Genomic DNA, 23,572 nt, shown 5'->3' on the forward strand with positions numbered 1-23,572 from the left:
GCCCATGTCCATGTGCACGGGAAGCAGCCGTGTTATGCTAGGCTAAACGAAAACCAAAACAAAAGCCTCGTCTAATCAAGGGTTAAACTAACTGACACAAGGAAAGGTACGTGTGAGCAGTGCGGGACCCACGTGGTTAAGCAAACCGGGGGCCCGGCTCCTGGGTTCCGCCACCGCGCTCCCGCTATATAACCGGCGCCTCTTCCTCCTCCAGTTCACCCGTCCTATACCACTATCATCCGAGGAGTGTGGAAGGCCACAGGCACAACCTCTAGTTAGCTTAGTAGGTGTAGTTTGTCCGAGCTCGGAGCCAAGATGTTGGCTGTGTTCAGCGGCGAGGTGGTGGAGGTGCCGTCGGAGCTGGTGGCAGCGGGGAGCCGGACGCCGTCGCCCAAGACGCGGGCGTCAGAGCTCGTCAAGCGCTTCCTCGCCGGCGCCGACCCCGCCGTCTCCGTCGAGCTGGGGTCCCTCGGCAACCTCGCTTACTCCCACGCCAACCAGTCACTCCTCCTCCCAAGGTAACCAGCTTGATCAGAGAAAGCAAAGCTTCTTTCAATCCTTCGATCCTTTCCATGAATATTTGCAAGATCCATGGTAGGATTCAGTTCTGGAATTTCTTTCTGTCTATGCCTAGATCTTTAAGCCAACGAAACGGGCAGCTGCGTCATGGCTCTTAAGCGTGATCCAAAAGGACTTTTCGGCTCTTTCTTAGAAGTTAGAAGCAGAGTTGCTTGCCCTGCTTTCGCTGCTCTTTAGTTACTGAAGCTTCCTGATGGTGAGCTTAGCTGTTAACCACGGTACAGACTACAGTACAAAGTCTAGAACATTATCGCACATACCTCACTGCCATCTCTCTCGTGTGTTGCTGATGATTCTTGTGCCCACCTGGAATCTTGGATGATAAGGTGGGCTGTCATAGTCATAGTCACATCCATGAAGAACCATGGGGAATATGTGTAAATCCAAGAATATTATCCAACGTTTTCCCAAAACAAAAGAAAAAAAAACATCCAGTACGAAGGTGCTTGTGTGGGTCATATGTCTGATGTCATGTGACACATATAACTATTGATTTAATTTTGAGACTCTTTGTGTTTACTCCGTAGCTTGGCAAGATCACTGACGCTCATTTGGGAACCAGGTATTTCGTAGGAAGAAAAAAAAAACACGGAGATGCCGCGATAGTCTACCGTGCTTGTTCATTTCCGGGTCCGTATCACAATTCACAAGTATCTTGCGTTAATAATCCGAGCTTCTTCTTGTCCATATTAGAACGGTATGTTGCTTTCCTAGGACTAAAGTAAGCAATAATACAACCTTGGCAATCCATTGTGAGGGGCCTAGCCACCAACCTTTCTTCCTCCATCACTCCATTTTCAGTTTACATCTACCTAGTTTCCCGGCTCACGATCGGGACATAGATTTGCCGTGCCGCGAACAATTTCATCTCCACAAAAAACCATTTCCGGGCCTCCATTTGGAATACCACTAGAATAGTTTGCCTGGATCTTAGGAGATTTAAAAGGGAATAAATAGATCAACATGAAATTTCTGTGTTCCAAACAAGCTCATGGGATCTTTTCAAAAACAAAAAAAATATCCCATTCGTGTGTAATGGTTGGCGGCGGTGTAAAGAAAAAAAAAACGGCAACTAGACGTGGATTGCTATGCTGGCATAGAAATTGTCACGTACGCTGCTGGAAAATCGCCACCACATCTTTTGCAATTTGCCGTCAACATCGTGCCACCTTCCAAAGGCATGGTGTCAAACAATTGACTTCTCAACAAACCGGCCTCGTATTCTTCGGTAGGCGGCGATACAAAGTTCAATAGGATAGTAACCATCGTTTTTTTAAAGGAGACACCTACTTGATCTATTACGCCCTCCGGTTCATATTAATTGACTCTAATATGGATGTATCTAGACACATTTTAGTTCTAGATGCATCCATATTGAAGTCAATTAATATGAATCCGAGGGAGTAGTATTTTTTGGGGGGTGATACACACTATTGGGCCTGCAATAACATCAGACTGTGACAGTGACACCATTTCATTGACACAGTTGCGGTATTTTGGCAACTGGGATTTTACCAGTGCAATGAGACCAAATCCCCATATGATTTTGGCAACTCATTGAGGAAGCAGTAGGGACTAGGGAGCAGCAGTAGCTGTTAGCAGTAGGAAACTCCACCCGGTTTTGATACCCACAGGCCACAGATCGATCAGGAAGAAACAAAGGAAAACTGGACCCTCAGCTCTGGCCCATACGGCCGTCTCTTTCAATTCGCCGCTATGATTTGTAGGGCCTGGTTGTCCTTCGATCTTATCTTATCGTGTACTGGCAGATGCACTAAAGGAGTAGCATCCAAGGAATTTCCACACCTTTTTTTCCAGACAAGTTTAGGTGTTCACTTCTCCATATTTGGTGCATCTTTCAGCAAGTCATTGATGCTTCACCTAATTTTGCATCTCAAGGACATTTACCTAACTTCGTGTTTGCTCTAGACTTGAGTAACATCAAGAATTCAAGATTAGTGATTGAGATCTCAGCACATTCTTGTTTATGTATTTGCAGAAGAGCACCAACTAATATACTTAGTATCCTTCCCCTTTTGTGTGTTATAATTCAGGTCTTTCGCCGCCAAGGACGAGATCTTCTGCCTGTTTGAGGGAGTGCTGGACAACCTGGGCCGGATGAGCCAGCAGTATGGCCTCTCCAAGGGCGGGAACGAGGTCCTCCTCGTGATCGAGGCCTACAAGACGCTGAGGGACAGGGCGCCCTACCCCGCCAGCTTCATGCTCTCCCAGCTCACTGGCAGCTACGCCTTCGTCCTCTTCGACAAGTCCACCTCCTCCCTCCTCGTGGCATCCGTAAGCACAATGAGCTAGCTGCTCGATCATCATCTCTCGTCATCGTGCAGGTTGAAACAATGTTCAATTTTTTGCTGCTAATCTGTTGGTGCCAATTGATCAGGATCCGGAGGGCAAGGTGCCGCTCTTCTGGGGGATCACTGCCGACGCCTGCGTCGCCTTCTCCGACGACATCGACCTGCTCAAGGGATCCTGCGGCAAGTCGCTGGCGCCATTCCCGCAGGGCTGCTTCTACTGGAACGCTATCGGGGGCCTCAAGTCGTACGAGAACCCCAAGAACAAGGTCACCGCCGTCCCCGCGGACGAGGAGGAAATCTGCGGCGCAACCTTCATGGTAAGACAAAGAGACAGCTTAGCTTCTCTGCTCTGCATGCAGTCTTCGGGAACAAGACTTAGCTAAACCTCCATGAATTCGACTTGTTTCTGCAGGTGGAAGGGTCTACCGTCCTCACGGCGCTCCAGTAGGAGATTGTCATCTCCGGGAGTCGATCGTTGGGGCAAGGCAAGACCTTTTGTAGATGGTGGTGGTGGTGTAACATAATGGCGACAAGGAGTGTGTGCGACTCTGTGTATCTTCGTGTAGTGTTCGGTTGTGCTTCTGAATTCTGATCATCTGTATCCCTAGCTGTTCAAATCTCGCAACGGATTCCGGACCGGCTCTGCTCAGTTGGATGTAACAGTTAATGTAGTGCCAAATAAGTTCTCTTTCAATCCTGCCTCTTAGGTCTTCTCTGGCTTGCTAATTGCGATGATCAGACTGAGTTTGACGAGGCGGTTCTCCTGGCCAACACAACATAAGAGCATCCCCACTCGTTGGCGCTCCCCACGCCCAAATCCGGCGAAATTTTCGTCCGGATTGGAGGAAGATTTGGCGTGGGGAGGAGTAGTTTCCCAGTCGTGTGCTCCCCAAGCGGCGTTTCTCGGGGAAAAAGAGGATGGCTCGGGGAATCCGGACGAAAGAGGAGACACGTGGGCGTGGGCGGTTGGTTTAGCTTCATCCGGAGTCCCCGAGCGCTCCCCGGGGGGCCGGGGATGGCATGGGGAGTCCGGATGAAAATAGGCCCAAATCCGGACCAAAACGAGGAACTGGGGGCGCGACTGGGCCGAATTTCGCCGTCCGGATGGAAAAAAGTGGCCGTGGGGGGCTTTGTGGGGAGACGAGTGGAGATGCTCTAAGTCAGCAGGCATAGCGAGTATGCAAAACAAAACAAAAAAGACATAGTATTGACATTCTGACAAAACAGATGTACTTCCGAGGGGTGTCCCTGTTCTCCGCCTCAAGCGGCCGTGAGCTGCTTTATGGGCCGCGCCAATGGGGCCCAATATATAACAGTTAAGGTTATTATCTTTTTTAGATTTAAAATGGTTAAAGTAAAAAAAAACTTCAAACTTAAACCAAATTCAGATTCAAAAGTGTTCAAATATTTTTTTAAAAAATATTCAAAATTTAAAAATGTTTAAATCTAAAAAGTTCAAATGAATAAAATTTTAAAACTATGTTCGAGAAAAACGAAAAAACTGTGGACAACCGAAAAACAAAAAAAAACTGGAAAAACCAACAGGGGAAGAAAAAAACCGAAGGAAAAGCGCGATCCCTATTCCCCGCTCATTGCGGGAGCGAATCGCTCCCGCCTGAAGCGGCGGAAGGGATGGGCCGGCCCATTAGCGGCGGCGGTATTTTTTTCCCAGGCCTCAGTTTTAAGCGGTTTTCTCTTGTTTCTTTTCGTTTTTTTCCGGTTTTCGGTTTTGGTTTACCGTGGTTTTCCATGGTTTTCTTATTTTTCTTACCAGTTTTTTAACTTTTTTTCAAATCTTGAATTTCAACTTTTTCGATTTTTTTAAATCCGAACATTTTTTTTCATTTTTTGAACTTTTAATTTTTTTGAACAGTTTTAAATTTGAACATTTTTCGTCTCAAAACAATTTTTTTGATCTGAACATTTTTTTTAGATTCAAATATTTATAAAGTTCGCACTTTTTTATTTGAACATTTTATAAATTGAACATTTTCGGATTTAAACATTTTTTAATTTGAATTTTTTTAAATCCAAACTTTTTCCAAATATGAACTTTTTCGGATTTAAATATTTGTAAAAAATTCAAACTGAAAAAAAAGAGTACCTTTATTGGGCCGCATTACAAACGACGGCCCAGGCAGGATGCCTTGAGCGAAGCCGCCGATCGCTCCCGCTAGAAGCGATGTATAGAAGCTCCTAATAAAAAGACCAATTACTTCTATAAATGTTGATAGAGTACCCGGCCATCTAGGGGGTCTGAAAGGGGCAAATCCATCGCGAGCGTCCATTGGCCAGGGGACAGTAAATTCATCCGCCCGCTTTTCATCACGTCCGTCCGATGCAGTAATTTTTTGTTCACTCGTTTCCCTTCCAACTAAGTCAATGACGTGTGGGACTGATACATGCGGGTCCAACGGCCAGAGGCAGCCACGCGCGATCGTTTGTGTCGCCTTCATTCTCCGGTCCGCGGGGCAGCGGTGAAAACCTAGATCGCGAGCTCCCCAATCCCGTGCTCGCCTCCACCTCCCCAATCCCCGCCCCTCCTCTCCTCCACCCACACCACTGCATCCCCAGCTCGGCGGCGGCGCATCTGGTAGAAGCAAATGGAGTAGAACGTGCGGCGAGATCAAGGAGGGTAGATGGCGGCGGCGACCGGAGGCGCCGGGCGCGGCCAGGGACGGGGCGACGCGGGGCGGATCCGCGACGACCAGAGGCGGCGGTGGCGGCGGCGGCGACCGGAGGCGCCGGCGCGGCCAGGGACGGGCCGACGCGGGCGGATCCGCGACGACCGGAGGCGGCGGTGGCGGCGGCGACCGGAGGCGACGGTCGCGGACAGAGACGGGCCGGAGTGGGGGCGGCCGCCTCAAGAGGAAGGAGCTGGGAGACCGGCGGCCGCCGCGCATCGGCGACCTCGGCCTCCCCGCGCATCCTCCTGGCGGAGCCACCACCGTGGCGGTGCAGAGTAGAGTGATGAGCAGCAGGAGCTCGCCGGGCGTGTGCTCACCACCTGCGGGGGGCACGCTTCCGTCCCCCACGCCCCTCCTCCTCGTCTCGTTGTTCCTCTCTGTCATGCAGGTGCACTCATGCTTCCTCTCTTGGCCTACCCTTGATTTTTTTTTGCTGCTACTACTCGCGTTCTTGTTTGTTGATTTGGGCTACAACTACTACTCGTGCTATGCTGTTGTGTGCTGCTAGATCTGCTGCTGCCAAGCCTGCCTGCTACTTGCAATGCTGCTATGTTCTACTAGCTGTTGCTGAGCCATAGGGATGAGCATCGGCATGAATGATATATCTCACGTATCTCGCTGATGATCTCGTCTCTGCCTCTTGATTTTCATCCAATTCAACTTCTTTCAGCCACAAGGGGTGTTGAGTGAGCAACAACAACAATGCAGAAGCCTGCAAGTAATTGATGTTGTCTTTGCTTATTTTCTGTCAGATAATCAGAATTAATTTCCTTCTTGTTTTCCAGATTTAGCATGCATCATTTATATTCTAAAGATATGCATATATTATTTATGCTGAAGTGACACGGTGGTTGTTGAATCTGAATTTTAAGTAAAACTTAAAATTAGTTCATCTCCCATAGTCCCATGTTTAAGATCTGCAAAAGCATTTGAAACTGGTGCATCGTAGCTAAACTGTTTTTTGTGTGTGAGAAGCAATTCATTTTTAGTTTCTCATTTAAGAAGTAATGGAGGATATGTCGTATGTATTGTTGCTAACATTTACTCTATGCTGTATGTAGATGTTCATTGCATTGGAGAGAGAGGACAGCAAGAATTTGTTGGATGTTTACCCGGGATGATTTTTTCATTGCATTGGAGGGAGAGGACAACAGGAGCAAGAGAGCAAGACTTGCTGGATGTTTGCCCTGGTAATCTTTTTCACCTCATATTTTAAAAAAAATGTCTGCGTAGATTTAAAGATGTGCCCTTCAGAGGTGACTTTCGAGTGGTGACTTTCGAGTGGTTTTATCTTTCAAGGTGACTTTCGAGTGGTTTTATCTATTTGGAATAATTAATTTTGATTATGATCTAAATGGCAAGGTCGGGTAGACTAGCAGCCTGGAGGTATGGAGGTACCTCGCAGTTTTGTTGATGACTGGATGCAAGGCATGATCAAGAGTATGCCAGACTATAAATTTATTTAGCTGAATCCTCTTATATGAAGCAAGTGCATATATTACATAAGGGACATGGAGCCACATCCATTGCCAATAAGATCATTTTTTGCATGGTGAGTCGTAGATCCTCCTCATGTTTGTTTTATTCAACATGATTATTTTCAAGTGCCTCTCTATGATTTGACGGTCTGGTGATGAATTTACGGCAGCTGTATATGTCCATTTGGGCTGGGTAATTAGTCTTTGAAACTAAGGTACTGTGATTTGGGGTTGTATGCATTATTTTCTCAAGCAGCTCCATTTAGTTATTGTTTGTAAAAAAGTTATTAGTTTCAGTACAGGGTCGTAGCTTTTTGGTGGCATTCCAAGGAAGAACACCACTTGGCTTGAGGTGGGTTCTTGTCTGCTACAAATTCAGTCATGCCTTAACCAGTTTGAGTTTATTATTGTCTTTTTTTAATTTCAGGATCCTTCATAGATACCCTTCTGAATTTCTGTCCTACTTCCATTACTACCGCTCACTACATTTTGAGAACAATCCAGACTATCAATAGATGTGGTGTTTCCATTATTCTTCTCTCATGAAAGCCTGCAGTTCTAAATCATGGTTTATAATTCCATTATGGAACTTTGGAGACGGAGGTATGAAAAGAGCCCCCAGACTGTATTTTTTTTTAAATCTTTGATCTTTGATGCCTTCTTCTTAAGATCAGCATCCCGGGGGCCTTTCCTACCAGCTCGTCATCATCTTTGATCAAACTATTTTTATTGTTCCTGTCCTTTCTCGACGAAATAGCAAGCTGGTTAACTATGAGTACCAAATGCCTACAATTACTGTACTAAATGTCCATGGAGTGGACACCTAGGAACAATGAACTTATTCTATTGAGAACTTGTTGATTTTGGATGTTAGGGTTTTTTCCTTGATTACTTGTAGTGTTGCCATCTCCATTCAGTTCTCAGTAAAAAATAGTAGCGTCTAGGTGAATAATCACTGCTCACTAACATGCCTACAACTGTTGGGAAATGAATTTGTTTGGTATGTTTAATTTAATGGCATATTAAACCTGGTGTTGCTTGTGGCCAATGATGTTTTGTTAGCAACTGTAAATGTTTAGTTCAATGCAATGTCATTCTTCTGAATTATTTGAGAGCTGCATATGATGTTCATATCTCGCAAGACCATTGAAGGGGTAGCACCTTGTGTGTTTTAGGTACGATGGTGGCCAGATGGGGTTTGAGACAAGAGGAAAGGTTGGATGGAGCTTTGAGGGCCTCTGGTTTGGTGGCGGCATGTGCCTATCATGGAGGAAGTGGTTACAATATCCATTTGAAAGATGGAGTCGGCACAAAATAAGTTCATGGTAAGCTTCCATATTTCTATGCCCCACCCTTCTCTAATTCTGACCACTCAAGTTCCTGTGCTTTTTCTTATTATCTGAATTATAGATCTTGCCCTACCATAAATCCATGTATGTCTTGGCCTGAGTGGCGGGATATGGAGCAGGAGTGGCGGGATCCAGGGTAGGACAGGCGCGATCTTGTCGTGCTGGTCCTCCTCTTCGTTGCTGCTGCGCTGCTCCCTCCTCCTCGTGGCTGCCTCTTCTCCTCCCATGTAGGTAATTAAAGGATATGCTGGGGCCGTTGCTGGTTGGAGGAGGGGCTTGGGGTGGCGCTGGCCAAGAGGAGGAGCTGCAGCCATGGGAGGCTCGGTCACTGCTCCCCTTCCTCTCTCTTATTCCCCTCCCTATATATTTTTGTCTTGTGGTTTGCTGCCAATCTAGATCGTTCTAATCATCGTTTCTTCATCATATGATTAGATTTCTGTGCTTGGTGAAGCAGGTAGGGAGCAGACATGCAGATATGGGAGAAGGTGCTCATGGGACTCGATGCCGATGTCAAGGTCAGAATCTATTGCTCCTCACACACTTTTTTTTGGTATTCCTGTCTGAGATGTAATTAATATGGTCAGTGGTAACTTTGTACTCCAGCATTTGCTTCCATCGACTATGAGCTTCTGCGTTATCTTCTAAATTCACCTATCAATATTTTGTTGGCTGAAACTTCTAAATTCTTTTGCAGGAAAAGCAATAGCTCGTTTTATCTATGGCGACCTTGGCACTGAATTAACATGTGCCAAGCCAAATGGCTTCTTGAATTTAGTTACCAGTTTGATGGACCTTTATACACATGGAAAAAATAGGTGCTATTCTACAGACAATATTTCGGTGTCTGACCTTTATCCTTTTTTTTAGGTATTTCAGTTTGATCATATACTGCAGGGCACTGATTTTGTTGCGTACTTGTTAATGTTGATTTGTAATATTCAACAAGTACGTACTCCTGTTTATTGTACTGCATTCTTTAATTTTCTTCTTGATCAGCTTTAAGATTAGAATTCATTTGCCGGAGGCATCCATTTGATGAACCATGTTATTATTCAGGTACATCTAGGTTGATACCTTCACTCCTGCAACCGAGAGAGGGCTTCCAGTCACAAGGATTGTTAGACACATGCCCCTGCAGGATATTCTTGCTCGTGTGGTTGGCGATGTTCCTATAATGAGCAATCACCATGTAGTCGATTTTACAGATGCTGGCAACAAGGTGAATGAACAGGTGGGTTTCAGTGCTCATCTCAGTAGAGAATTTGCTTACCAAATTATGATGTTGTTTCTAACTTTTCAGTTTTATCGTTGATATTGTTGATTAAAGGAGGCCCCCCTCCCCACACACACACATAATCTCGACTTTGGCTTGTAGTCAACAGTTACCAAGTGCAAATTTTGATTTATTATGCTAATCATGTATGTTGTTGTTCCTTTTGTTTTACGTCCTCGAAACATTTTTTGGTGCTACTGGATTTTACAATTGAAATTCCTGTTTTAGCTCCAATTGTCTGTTTCTACTTGATTAGCACTCCCAAGTGAACTCCAACCGGATGGTTCTTGCTTGGCCTGTGAAGGATCCGCTTATTGTGTATTTCCTTACTTTTTCTTCAAAACACACCATTGTTGATTTCCTTTACATATCTTTATTATTCCTATATGTCATTTGTATATCCATCATGTTTAGTTGAAGGATATTCTTCTCCTTTTATCCTGCCATGTTTTAGTCTACAACATTGTTGCCACAAGCAATTGGGTACAATCATATTTAGAGAGGACATTTAAATCAACCCTTCTTATTCCGAAGTCAGTTTACCATTTATGATGCAATGCTATTAATTTGTTTGTATCTCTTATTTTACTTATTCACGATGTGGATAACTCTATATTTAATTTGTTATTTTCATATCCAGGTGCTAATGTGGATATACATTTCATTCCAAAAAAACTCAGAGGGCTGATTCAATTCCAAACATGCAGTCAATTATTGCTGCTTTAGATGGGGTAAGGCCCTGAACATTGCCTATATTATTCGTTCTCCCTCCCACATTTAAATTCCTTAGATCGCTTGTGTCATAAAAATTGCATTCAATAAATTGTTCTCAGCGGAGCTTCTTGAAATGTTTATAGGAAATGGTGGCTCATGGAGATCTGGGTGTTCAACTTCCAGTTGATGAAGTACCTTTACTACAGGTGAGACTAAAGAAACAACATAGATAATTTTGGGCGGCAAGAAAATGCTCATCCCTTTAATACACCCCTTGTTAATATGCCTAAAATGTAACCAAGCGTTTAGCATTTCTCTCATGTATTGGCTTTTTAACTATATGAGACCACAAGGAAGTGACTTTTGTGTATGTACTATTCCAAATTTATTCATTAGTTTGAATCTATGCACTAATGATAATGTAAATATCAGTAAAAACTAGGGGATAATTCATATTCATTTTAAAGTTCCAAACATAGCTGTTACTTATGTTGACTTTCTTATTGGAAAGGTGTGCTTACATTGATCTTCAAAAAAGGAATTTCAGCATGTCATCTATGTCTACATATCTTGTTTTACAGGAATCATCACGTTCTATGGTTGTTGCTACATTACAGAAATCAGTACGCTTTACAGAAATCATTTTGTGATATGTGTAGTGTAAGTTGACCCGCCGTTTTAGAATGATTAGCACATAATCCAGAAAATTGTGTTGTCTGGTGGGTTTTACTGGAGGAACAATATTTTTCAGTCGACCTGATGATAGCTCACACCTAACACATATAGATGCAGCTCAGATTGGTCAGTAACCATTCAGAGAATGGTTGTTAGTTCCAGCCTAGGTAGATAAAATGGTTACTTGCAAAAGCGGCAAGAACTTTCCTCAAAACATCATTTAATATTTTTTCTTTAATAATCTACCTTTTTGGCATATCTTGCAATTCTACTATCTCTAGAAATATCAAACAGTTTAATATCTTGCTAGAATATCTTTTGTGATATTGACTAATGTAGTTGTATTTCTATTTGCAGTTCTCAAAGGATATAAGAAAGCTAGGGAGATGCAATCACAGGTGATGATAACGGTGAAGCAATAGTTTTGTTGTTGCCGCAACCTACAAGTTATTGCAGGTATATATATGATCTTGTTGATGTTATTGTTGTTTGGTGGTTGATACAGATGCTAAATAGAAACAGCAAAGTTTGGCACTAAAGTGAACTGGTACGCAGCTTGCATCTATTTTTTCCATAAGAAAGTTGCCATCTTCGCTTATCCGAGATTACTGACACCTCAGTCTATTGCTGGTTTTTCATTTGGCATGATGGTGTTATGTTTGCTGGTTTGTAAATCATTATGCATAAAGTTTAGTGCCTCAGATTAATCCTGTGCTGGTTCAAATTTTGATCATCCCTCTCAGATCTTCATTTGATTTCTTATGCATGCATCAAGTTGCTGGGACATTCTACGCCAAATGTGACATGGCAAGCAGGATGTGTATAAAGCGTGCCTTGTTCTTTTCTTTTCTTTTGACTCTTTTGGTCCTGGTCAGAACTGATGGTCCTTGTTCTCTCCTTGTTTTTGTGGTAAAAGCGATACTTAGGTTGGTTTAATGGCTTGATATCCTTTTTGCTGTTTATGTTGGTGGAACTGATTATTTAAAAATCAAAATACCTTGGTAAGAATCCGAGGTTTGCTTTTCCTTGCTTATGTTGATATCCAGTCTCTTGCATCTTGCATCTTGCCTTCCCTGTATGCAGTGCAGTGAATGAAAATGCATTTAAGTGTATTAATTTTAATGTATATGATGTATACCAGTTTACTATTGTATTTGTGGTACATATAACTAATTAGTGATCGGTTTTGAATTGATAGATTTTCTTGGGTTACTCTTGTTTGTTTTGCGAATTTTTCAGCATACTAGATGTGTCTATTCTGGAATCATTTGGGATAAGGGCCGGTCTTCGCATTTATCTGTTGTGTTAGGATCCTGAAATGATACATGTAGGTGAGAACCTATATCAACCAAATTGATCAGCTATAGTGAAGATAAATTTCTCCTATAGAGTTGATCCTCTTTTCTAGAATTTGTTGGAAGTTTTAATAAAAAATGTTGATATATTTTCAATGTCAGGATTGCTCATGTAGAGTTAATCCTCTTTTCGTGAACTAAACAGGTGACCTTTGTTCTCTAAACAGGTGACTAATTGCTGTGCCATCATTGATGTAGGCTTTGTGGTTTATTTTAATGCACTGATGCATCATGTTCTCATATTTTCTTAGAGCTTCAGCGTGAAAATAGTTTTGCAGATGCAAAATACTGTGTGAGTAGCCCAAGTTAGTAATATGGTCCGAAAGCTGTAGCTTTGGCTTGGCATTAGTAGTTAAGTTTGAAACCATTAAAGTCCGACTAGCATGTTGATAGCATAGGCATTGTCTTATTTTCACATCAATTGATTTTCCTGTTGTGCTTCTCTCCCTGGAATCTTTCCTCTCCGTTTCAGTTGTACTTTGCAATTTTTTTTTGTAAATAGTTAAATCATGCTTTGCTGATGTACATTGCTTCTTTGCGTTTTCTTGAAGAAATCATTTCATTGGCTGATGTTACTTCTATACAAATATAATATTCCGTATATGAATTCATAAATCAGGGATCTGTGTAAATCAGGAATGACGCTTGGTTCAGGCCAGGCGATGGAGAATCACTGCTGAAGGCGATATTGCAGCCATCATCATGGCTGGTCCTAAGCTCTAGGTGAGTTCTTTTTTAGGGAAATAATTATCTACTACCTTAGTTTATTGACATGAATGTATTTGTGTGACATTGCATTGGTACTCAAACCCGACTAAAGTGTCACTGGTAGTGCTACTTTGTTTGTGTCTTCAGCACAAGTTGGAGACTAACCGTCTAACCCATCTTAGCCTAATGATCGAAAAGTGGTACTGCCATACATCAGGGACTAGAAAAATGTCATGTTTGCTTTGATCACTAGATAATGCCTTATCACTATTTGATTGTAGCTTCGAATGTTTGATTGTAGCTTCGAACCAGTGAATATGTTATGATTGCATTGGATCACCAATGACAAAGTTACTACCACATATCAAGTTATGCCCTGTTGTTGTTGAACATCCAAAAGGAGAAGTTACTAAGCTGGCAGTGAGAAGACAACTTAAGAGTATGCTAAAGCTAGATGAACTTGCAAAGAATGTAAATAAAAAACAGGTTAGCAAATCAAGCATGCCTTCTTGGAGAGTTATGAAACATAGAAAGCTGACATGTAATTCCAGTGCTTTTTCTACATTTATTTACTAACTAGGGTACTTAGGTTATGTAGTTACTTATATGTAGAAGACGTTAGGTCTAAAGTGATCTCTAAGGAAATTCAAAGATATGGTTGCTTATGCTCTGATATCTCTATAATTCATATCCACATGATACCTTCTCTATTTGCTGTTTCTCAATGGTTTCCATCACTATAATTATGTTCTTTACATTCATGTTTATGCTGGCCTTTAGGAGAATACTGCAGTTCATTTGAGTGCAGTGGTTTCTTTTTTAGATCTATGGAACTCCAAATTGTGAGAATTATTTCTTAACGTCGCCTATTATCTTCTCTTAATGCATCGTCTCAATTTGATCAAGCAGAAGCTCTCAAACAGTGCAGCATACATGTAATGTAATAGTCAGGAAAAGAGTAGAACTATCGGTGCCCATACAGTCTGTCAATTTACTATCAGTGCCTATGTGTTTTATTTCTTGCTGATCATTACCATGTATTCACTTAGTGACGCATGGTTGCAGTTCTAGCTCAGATTCGGGCTTTGCGCCAGTGGCGTGGCGGGTCAATAGAGATATTTTGCTGCATCGACAATATATTTATACTATGTTGTCTCCCTTTGTTCTATCAAATATGCAATTTGTCTCCATTAAACTCCTTTTGTATCCGGCAAAGGTGTACAAGTTTGTAGTTGGCTCGTGTCCGAAGTGTATCATGTATATGTTTTCATATTTTAGACACATGGATATATGATGGATGTCACGCTTTTGTTTCGCTTCGGCCGAGGCGCAGCGTTGCGGTCTCGATTTCAGCTTTGCACCAGGGCGCAACAGGTATCATGTGGAAATTGTTTACAAGGGGCAAACATTTGTAATAGTTTCTGGTTCTCGTTCTATTGGCTAATTGGCTCAGAATGTTAAATCAAACATTTTATCTTCCTGCTCACAGTAAGTACAAACAAAGGTAAATCTTATAGTTTAATTCCTGCCTTGATTTTGTCATTTGCGCGATAGCGCAACGGGTCATCTAGTCTTTATGAAGGAAAACATCTTCCCGCACAACCCACGACCGATTGACACCAACGAATCCGCGGGAGCACGCGAGCGACTACGCGGAACGCGCGGGCGGGGCGAGTACGCCCATGTGAGCGCGAGCGAGTACGGAGCCTTACCTTTCCATCACGCGAGTCGCGAGTACACCTTCACTGCGCATCGTGACAACCCACGACCTCAACCCGCATGCATCGTCGCTAGCTAGCTAGCTCTAGCAGAGACATGCATCCATCTGATTACTAGCTCTATACATCCATCCAGTCACTGTATTCCTCCCTAATAATACAACAGTAAGTATAAGCAGTGCGAACTACATCAAAGTACAAAGCACGAGTACACTTATACATGATACCCAGGTACAGTTAACACACGAGTACAATTACCTATAACACACGAGCACAGTAAAACAAAACACAAGTACAGTTACGTACAACGCACGAGTACAGTTGTGTCAACACATAAGTACAGTTGAACACACGGGCGAGTACAAGTATAGTTACGCACACGAGCAGGTACAGCCGCGCACACGAGTAAGTACAACCGCGTAGACGAGAGAGTACAGGTACAGTCGCGCAGACGAGACATGTACAGTCGCGCACACGAGTAAGTACAATCGCGTACACGATCGAGTGCAGATACAGTCGCGCACACGAGAAAGTACTAGTACAAAAACACAGGTACAATAGCGCACACGAGTAAGTACAGTTAACAAGTGAAGGGAAAAAACTCCACCAAATACACTAAAAACAGAAGTACTTATCAGTTGAAACACGAGTACAGTTAGATACACAAGACGTTTACAGTCTTATTGGTATTGGAAGTACGGAAAAAAAAAAAGTATCTCGAAACCTATCAACATGGGATCTAGTTTTGAAGATCTCGACGCGAGAATCTCAAAAGTGAAAACGGTTCGTAATTTGGACTTACGGTTCTCGAGATATTTCATTTTGAAAAAACGAATCTAGAAAATAAAGAAAAAAAACGCAGCCCCCTTTGCCTTCTCTCTCCTCCCTCGTACCCACTTTGCTTCTTATTGCGACACGTGGCAAGCAGGAAGACCATTTTCCAGAGAATTTTCTGGCACCACAGCTAGCTCACGGAGCGGGCCTTGAATAGATTCGCCATTTCCGAGAGCATCATGATGGCGGCCTAACTGGCCATGGCCCAAAATTTGTAAATGGGCTTAGGAGTATGAGAGATTTACTAGCCAAACTAGGCGACCCAGTAAATTTAGCTAGCCATGCTGGAATGAACAATTTGGACACAAGCCACGTGTTTGAGATGATCATCGATGATCTTCGCTCCTGGAGAGGTGGAGGTTGTGTCCTAGCTTTCTAATCCTAGTTTGGTTTCCTGGGTGTTGCTTTTTTTTTTGAGAGAAAGTGGTTTTTATTGATCAAATAACATCATTACAGAGTTCCTCCCGAATAAACTCCGGGATCACACTAACAAAAATATTACAAACTAATGGCTCAGCAAAACGAGCCAGCTTATGAGCTACCACATTCGTCTTCCGACTGGAAAATCTGAATACACATGACTCAAAGTCCGTCTTCAGAGATTTAATGTCACACACGACAGAGCCAAGATAAAAACGGTCCCGAGCTGGAGACGAGATCCGTTGTATCATAGAGAGACAATCGGACACTAGAATAACCCTCGGGAAGCCATAAGACCTGGCGATCGAAAGGACTCTACGGGCAGCTATAGTCTCTGCCATTTCTGGAGTCGGTAGTCCCACCATGCCTTAGCTGCAAGAGAGAAGAAACTTTCCTTTGTGGTCCCTGACAACAACATGCAACTGAGGCCTAGCCCAGATGGCTACCAGGGTGATGATACCTGGGAAGCCCCCCCGCTCGAGTTCGAGTCCCGGTACTCACTCGCGGGTGCGTACGCACCGTGGCACTTCTGTGCGCTTCTGAAACTTAATACAATGCCGCCAAGGGCTAGTCCTGGGGGTCTCATTTTTTTTTTTTTTTTTTTTTTATCACACCACAACCCATGCGACGATCATCAGAAAATAGGGCCGCGTCCACGTCGATGCACACCCAATTCTCTAGCGGTGGACACCAGCGAGACACCATGACCGCCTCCTAACGTTGCTTGGCAACTTTTTGTTTGAACATAAAATTCAGAATCATGTCCACATATCCTAAAGCTCTGGTCGCCACATGCAGTGGAGGAAGAAAGATGCCATTGTTCATGTACTCATTACGAGCCTCCCACACATGCCAGCTAGTACACCGCTAGAACCGTGGCATTGATCGCATTCTCCCTCTGCAATGTTGCTAAGTTAGTGGCGGTGCGTGCGTATTCTACCAAGGGTTTTTCTATGTACACCATGTGTCCTTTGTGTACGCCTTGTACTCTTCCTTTTAATTCTCTCTAATAAAAGTTCGGTCAAAGGCTCTTCGTTGAATGAACAATTTGCAAAAGCAAAAGTTTTCATCGGCTCCCGATGATCCCTTTATTTTTTAAAATATAAATTAAATTAAAAATCAAAACCTATGGAAATAATTTTGTGTAGTCAATGACATATCCTAAAAGAATGCAAATCATAATGCTAAATTCATTGAATTCTAGGCCACAAAAAATTAAATCTAATAATATTCTGATTTTTGAAAATATGCACAGTTCACCATACTCGAATCCATGTTATTTCATTTGTATAGCTTATGATACAAATTATTTTAATTTAAGATTTTCATGTTCGTAGGACACATCATTAGGTACATACAAACAACTCTACATTTTAACAACTTAAACAATATTTTAAAAAAATTGAAAATAAATGATCACTCGAGGCAGGGAGGGTGGGGCGGGGGCTAGAAAGTTCTACTCTTGCGAAAGATGTATATTAGGTAGAATCAAAGCTTTTACATGGAATCCACCGAGAATTTTCTATTCTCTCTTAGATTCAACCTAAACTCATCAGACCCTTGCGCCAAATTGATAGGAGCCAAACGTTGAAGCAAAGCATGCCAAGATGCCAGCCGTCGGTGGGGATGATTCCATCACCTTAGCTAAGGTATCGCTTTTGTGGCGTACAATATTGTATAAAGCAAGATATTGTTCCCGGAGAGTGGTATTGCATATCCATATATCCTCTGAGAGCCTTTTCTCAAATCCATCCTTAATAGAGAAAGAACCATATGGGAAGAAAAACTTTTTTTGCCGCCATAAGTCCAACCAAAAAAAGTGAATCACGAGGTTTTCAGAACACTTGGGATAGAGCTCTAGAGCCAACGTACTTCTCTTAAGAATGGTACGCCAGACCCCATCCTCGGTAAGAAGATTAAACAACCACTTAGGGAGAAGAGACCCATTCATAAGCTCAAGATCATGGACACCTAGCCCACCTTGATACAGCAAACAACACTCCATTTGTTAAGCCGATATTTTTTCCTCTCACTATGTAATCCAACCTTTGCAAGACCCCTTTATACCTTTTCATGCAAGGTTACAACCCCATCTAAGATATATCTTCCTTCCATGAAAATTGTTTGAGTAGGCCGTACCGCTTGAGCAGCTACTGAATTAATCCTGATAGTTGCAACTTTTGTGAAAAATTTAAAGAAAATATTAAGAAGATAAATCGTCCTGTACTGTTAAATCCTCTCTACTTCATTAACCTTTGGCAATAAAATAATCTCACCAAAATTCAACCGAAAAAGCCTAGGTTGTCCGTTATGCAGAGCACTAAAAAGGTCAAACAAGTCCGTTTTGATGATCTCCCAGATATTTTGATAGAACTCAGCTGAGAAACCATCTGAATCTGGTGCTTTGAATATAGAAGTACATATAGAACTATGTGATTAACACATGTTGAGAACCCGATCGAACTTCTTCACACATTAATAAACTTACTCAAATTCACAACTTCATAAGAGATTCCAATTGAACTACCTCTAAAAATAAAATCGATTGCTCGCTCGCATAGCCCCAAACGTCACTTAACCCATGGCAAAGCTTTCTTTTGTCCTCGGTGGATCTCCGCTAGATATCTGTTGGAGATATGCCCAAGAGGCAATAATAAAAGTGGTTATTATATATCTTTATGTTTATGATAAATGTTTATATACCATGTTATAATTGTATTAACCGAAACATTGATACATGTGTGATATGTAAACAACAAAGAATCCCTAGTATGCCTCTTAACTAGCTTGTTGATTAATGGATGATTAGTTTCATAATCATAAACATTGGATGTTATTAATAACAAGGTTATATCATTGTATGAATGATGTAATGGACACACCCAATTAAGCGTAGCATAAGATCACGTCATTAAGTTATTTGCTATAAGCTTTCGATACATAGTTACCTAGTCCTTATGACCATGAGATCATGTAAATCACTTATACCGGAAAGGTATTTTGATTACATCAAACGCCACTGCGTAAATGGGTGGTTATAAAGGTGGGATTAAGTATCTGGAAAGTATGAGTTGAGGCATATGGATCAACAGTGGGATTTGTCCATCCCGATGACGGATAGATATACTCTGGGCCCTCTCGGTGGAATGTCGTCTAATGTCTTGCAAGCATATGAATAAGTTCATAAGAGACCACATACCACGGTACGAGTAAAGAGTACTTGTCAGGAGATGAGGTTAAACAAGGTATAGAGTGATACCGATGATCAAACCTCGGACAAGTAAAATATCGCGTGACAAAGGGAATTGGTATCGTATGTGAATGGTTCATTCAATCACTAAAGTCATCGTTGAATATGTGGGAGCCATTATGGATCTCCAGATCCCGCTATTGGTTATTGGTCGGAGAGAGTACTCAACCATGTCCACATAGTTCGCGAACCGTAGGGTGACACACTTAAGGTTTGATGTTGAAATGGTAGAACTTGAATATGGAATGGAGTTCGAAGTATTGTTCGAAGTCTCGGATGGGATCCCGGACATCACGAGGAGTTCCGGAATGGTCCGGAGGATAAGATTCATATATAGGAAGTCATTTTATAAGTTTTAAAATGATCCGGAAGATTTTATGGAAGGTTCTAGAAAAGTCCGGAAGAAATCAATTTGGAAGGAGGAGTCCCGAAGGGACTCCACCTCCCATGGCCGGCCAATCCTAGAGGGGGGAGACCAAGGTGGACTCCACCAAGGGGGCCGGCCACCCCCCCTCATGGAAGGGTGGGAATCCCACTTGAGGTGGGAGTCCCACCTTGGGTAGGTTTCCCTACACATGGAAATTTTGGGTTGGGGTCTTATTCGAAGACTTGTAGTCCAACACTTGGGGGTTCCACCTATATAATGAGGAGCAAGGGGAGGGGGCCGGCCACACCAAAGCCATTGTGGCCGCACCCCCCTTAGTGGCCGGCCACCTCCCCCTCTCCCAAACCCTAGCCGCCCCCTCTCCTCCACCTCTCCCGCAAAGCTTAGCGAAGCTCCGCCGGAGTTCTCCATCGCCACCGCCACCACGCCGTCGTGCTGCCGGATTCAAGGAGGAGCTACTACTTCCGCTGCCCGCTGGAACGGGGAGAAGGACGTCGTCTTCATCAACACCGAACGTGTGACCGAGTACGGAGGTGCTGCCCGATCGTGGCACCGTGATCAAGATCTTCTACGCGCTTTTGCAAGCGGCAAGTGATCGTCTACCGCAGCAACAAGAGCCTAATCTTGTAGGCTTTGGAAATCTTCAAGGGTGAGTCTCGATCATCTCCTCGTTGCTCCCGTCTTCTAGATTGCATCTTGGCTTGGATTGCGTTCTCGCGGTAGGAAAATTTTTGTTTTCTATGCAACGAATCCCTACAATATCACCCCCATATGTTGTTTCGCAACAACCACCATGGGCTTCTCTATCATCTTCCGCAACTACCAGCTATTGCTGAGGTTGATCCACGACATAGCTGGAGGTGGTTTCTGCTGCCACCACCATGAGTTATGTCGTAGATTAACCTTGACGACAACTAGCTACATTTTTGCAATTTAAATTTATACAAAACATTTTTTACCTTATAAAATTTATATTTAACAATCATTTTTTGGAAGCGGCCAAGGCCATATATTAAGATCAACCAACCCTGATGGGATCACACTTACAGAAAAATAAAAGAACACAAAGGTCCTTAGGAAAAATGGACATCGTCTTCCTCCTATAGTCTTTGGTGGCGGCCGTGAGAGAAGCTCGATGCGGCCTCTAGACCTCCTCACCACATTGAGTATTGATGTGACATCAAAGAAGTCACCAATCGGAGAGAAATAAATCAGTGTCCCGGGGAAAGAAAAAAAGTGAAAAACATGGCTACACAACCACCTAAGATCGGGCTAGACATATCCAAGAACTTATTGTATAATTGCAGATCCAAACGACGATCCTCCCATCTTCTAACACCTGCAATAGCTTTCCGAAGGACTCGTAGACATCCCTAGTGGTTGGTAGGGTGATGGTGCACTGCTTGGACCAAAGAGATTCATGAGGGTCCATGAGAAACCACAGCTCCACAACGCAGGTATGGAAGTTGGGCTTTATGATAGATGCCACCAGATGGAATTCACCTCTACCAAGTAGACGTAGGATTGACGGATCAGCTTGTCATGCGGTTCCATCGGGCATTAGATGGAAGCTGGCAGCCATGCCTCCGCCTCGAGGTCGAACGCCACGATCCAATCGTGACATCCGCCTCTTATGAGGCTTTACGCCAGCAAGAAGTAGGCGACCCCCTGACGACGGACGCTTCTCCGCCTAAATGCAGTCCCACCATGGATGGAGGGATCCCTCTCTCCGTCCATCCATTGTTTTTGTCACCGAGGGTGTGAACCATGTAGACCTGATCCACAAGAAAATCTGTCGCGTTGATGGTCAACCCCGGCGTGGCCCTGATGACTATGTACATATACGCCTGACTAGGTCGACCGGGAAATACGGAGGTGGCGCCGTTGTTTGGGTCGAGCACGTGGTGGCGCCCATCCTTTCTTTTGAGGAACACCAGGCCACGGTGCATCCACATATTGTCTGTAAAGCATTGGTGCCCGCTTTTTAACCGCTTGCGGATGTTCCCATACATGTTGATGGCTGTGTGAAATACGCTATATTTCCACTTGCTATGTCAAGAAATTGACTAAAACTTCTCTCTTAATGTGCTACTAATGACTAATTATTGCAAAGATGTGCAATCCTTTCTATCTTTGAATGGTGTGCAGGAAATCAAGTCTTAATGGCAAATGGACCTGCAATTACTTAAGAAAATCTCGTGACAAGTGCACCAAAATCAACGAGAGGGCAAAAGTCTGTTCCAGGACGTTTAGCGGGCACAAGTATGGGCAAGGCCCGCCCGTACCATCCGCCCATAAGGTGTGCCGAGGCAATTTTGATGTCAAACCCTATAAGTTATATGAAGGGAGCCACATGAAAAGGAAAACCATTCGTCGCCAAACAGAGCCGTCATCCACCAGATCCATCTACACCACACCGCAAGGAGATCCACCACCATTGTTCATCCATTCCATCTCCAATCTCCTCCATAATCATAGCAATCACCATTGTAATAGAGATCTCATTGAGAATTGGTGACCATTGTAAGAATATTGTGATTTCAATCTAAGTATTTGCAACAATAATTTATATCTTTGATCTTGATCTCATGTGCGAGTAGTCATCACGGCCTGCGGGTTGGGGTGAATTCTCAAATCGTTTATTTGCATCTAACCTAATGAGTTTGTGTAGAAATTGAATAGGAGCTTTGCAATCTTGTATCCTTGTCTCTTTGCCTCGATTCGATGATCTGTAGGTACCCATGTGTATCGGATCGATCAAGGGAAGAGGTGGGATGAGGGGAGAACAACATGCTACCGCGAAACCTCTGTGACAGAAAGGGAAAACTAACGGTATACATTTAATGATTCGCTCGGGATCAACGGTACAATCATCTAGCTTAATGCTTTGGTCTGTATTTATTTACTTAACAATTGTTGTTACTCACGGTTGTGAGGACAATGGCTGGACCAAGAGACTTTTGTCACCTCTGGTTTTAGGGGCAATAGTATTTACGGATGTGCTGATCACAAATCTCTTATCACTATTTTATTTACTACACATTTGTACTTTATTTTTGTATGTATGCATAGCTACATGAGAATTATTGACCGTGGCCTATTTTAATCCATTGAACACAACACCAAACAAAGTAAACTGGCAAGGTCCGGTAAACATAAGATAAAATCAACTAGCAAGTCTTGTAGACGTTTTCTTTACACCACTTTAGCAGTGCTTCCCAAGGTTCGATTAAACCTAGGTCTTCTATGAAAAAAGCTTACAATACTATAATCCATAATCCGGATCGAATGTATCACATTTCCAGGATCTTGACGCCCATGTCAGTGTCTTCCATGTCCACGAAGATGAGCAGGCTAGGGTAGCAGGCCACGTGGGTGGCAATGAAGGACGGATCACACATGAGGGACCGCCACGAGGGGAAGACCGCATGGAAGCGAAGGAGCGGCTTGGCCGGGACATGCAGTAGGATGTCGTACACCACGTCCACGAGCAGGACCGGCTCATCGTCGGCAATGTCAGCAGCGATGGGGATCGCCATTTTTTCTTTTTTGAGGGCACAGAGGTCGCCATCTTAGATTGATTATGCAGGATTGGTTTCTAGGTCTATCAATCTGGATATATATACTGAAAAGTCAAAGGGCGAGGGAGAGGGGAGCTAGGTTGCGACAACGCACGACAGAACGCATCATAAATATGGTATAGGATCTGCACAATGCAACAGCGGGGCCTAAGAATATGGAGGTGAAATCGGGTGTGTATCATTTCATTCAAAGAGAAATATATTTCCTATCATGTTACAACTCTAATCTTGACACAATTGTTTGTAATCACTGA

General features: G+C 43.2%; 1 protein-coding gene and 1 long non-coding RNA gene across 7 annotated transcripts; both read left to right on the forward strand.

Annotated features, from left to right (window-relative positions):
* The first annotated feature begins 200 nt into the window (after positions 1 to 200).
* Positions 201 to 3,585, forward strand: LOC127299880 (stem-specific protein TSJT1). Its single transcript, XM_051329914.2, has 4 exons — positions 201 to 518; positions 2,634 to 2,874; positions 2,978 to 3,208; positions 3,304 to 3,585. Exons 1-4 carry the CDS (start codon positions 316 to 318, stop codon positions 3,337 to 3,339), a joined length of 711 nt encoding a protein of 236 aa, XP_051185874.1. The 5' UTR covers positions 201 to 315; the 3' UTR covers positions 3,340 to 3,585.
* A 3,052-nt stretch (positions 3,586 to 6,637) lies between these two features.
* Positions 6,638 to 14,534, forward strand: LOC127299881 (uncharacterized). Of its 6 annotated transcripts, XR_007850764.2 has the most exons (11): positions 6,638 to 6,768; positions 6,941 to 7,408; positions 7,484 to 7,659; positions 8,232 to 8,381; positions 8,860 to 8,920; positions 9,100 to 9,350; positions 9,462 to 9,636; positions 10,319 to 10,409; positions 10,536 to 10,598; positions 11,425 to 11,523; positions 13,042 to 14,528. It is a non-coding gene; the product is annotated as an uncharacterized lncRNA (long non-coding RNA). The 6 variants fall into 6 exon arrangements; XR_011744969.1 differs by lacking the exons at positions 6,638 to 6,768; positions 6,941 to 7,408; positions 7,484 to 7,659; positions 8,232 to 8,381 and adding an exon at positions 8,504 to 8,632 and having other exon boundaries at positions 13,042 to 14,522; XR_011744968.1 differs by lacking the exons at positions 6,638 to 6,768; positions 6,941 to 7,408; positions 7,484 to 7,659; positions 8,232 to 8,381; positions 8,860 to 8,920 and having other exon boundaries at positions 8,955 to 9,350; positions 11,425 to 11,465; positions 11,573 to 13,145; positions 13,432 to 14,534.
* Positions 14,535 to 23,572: the final 9,038 nt, after the last annotated feature.

This window comes from Lolium perenne, chromosome 5 (assembly GCF_019359855.2).
Source record: "Lolium perenne isolate Kyuss_39 chromosome 5, Kyuss_2.0, whole genome shotgun sequence".
Lineage (NCBI taxonomy): Eukaryota > Viridiplantae > Streptophyta > Magnoliopsida > Poales > Poaceae > Lolium > Lolium perenne.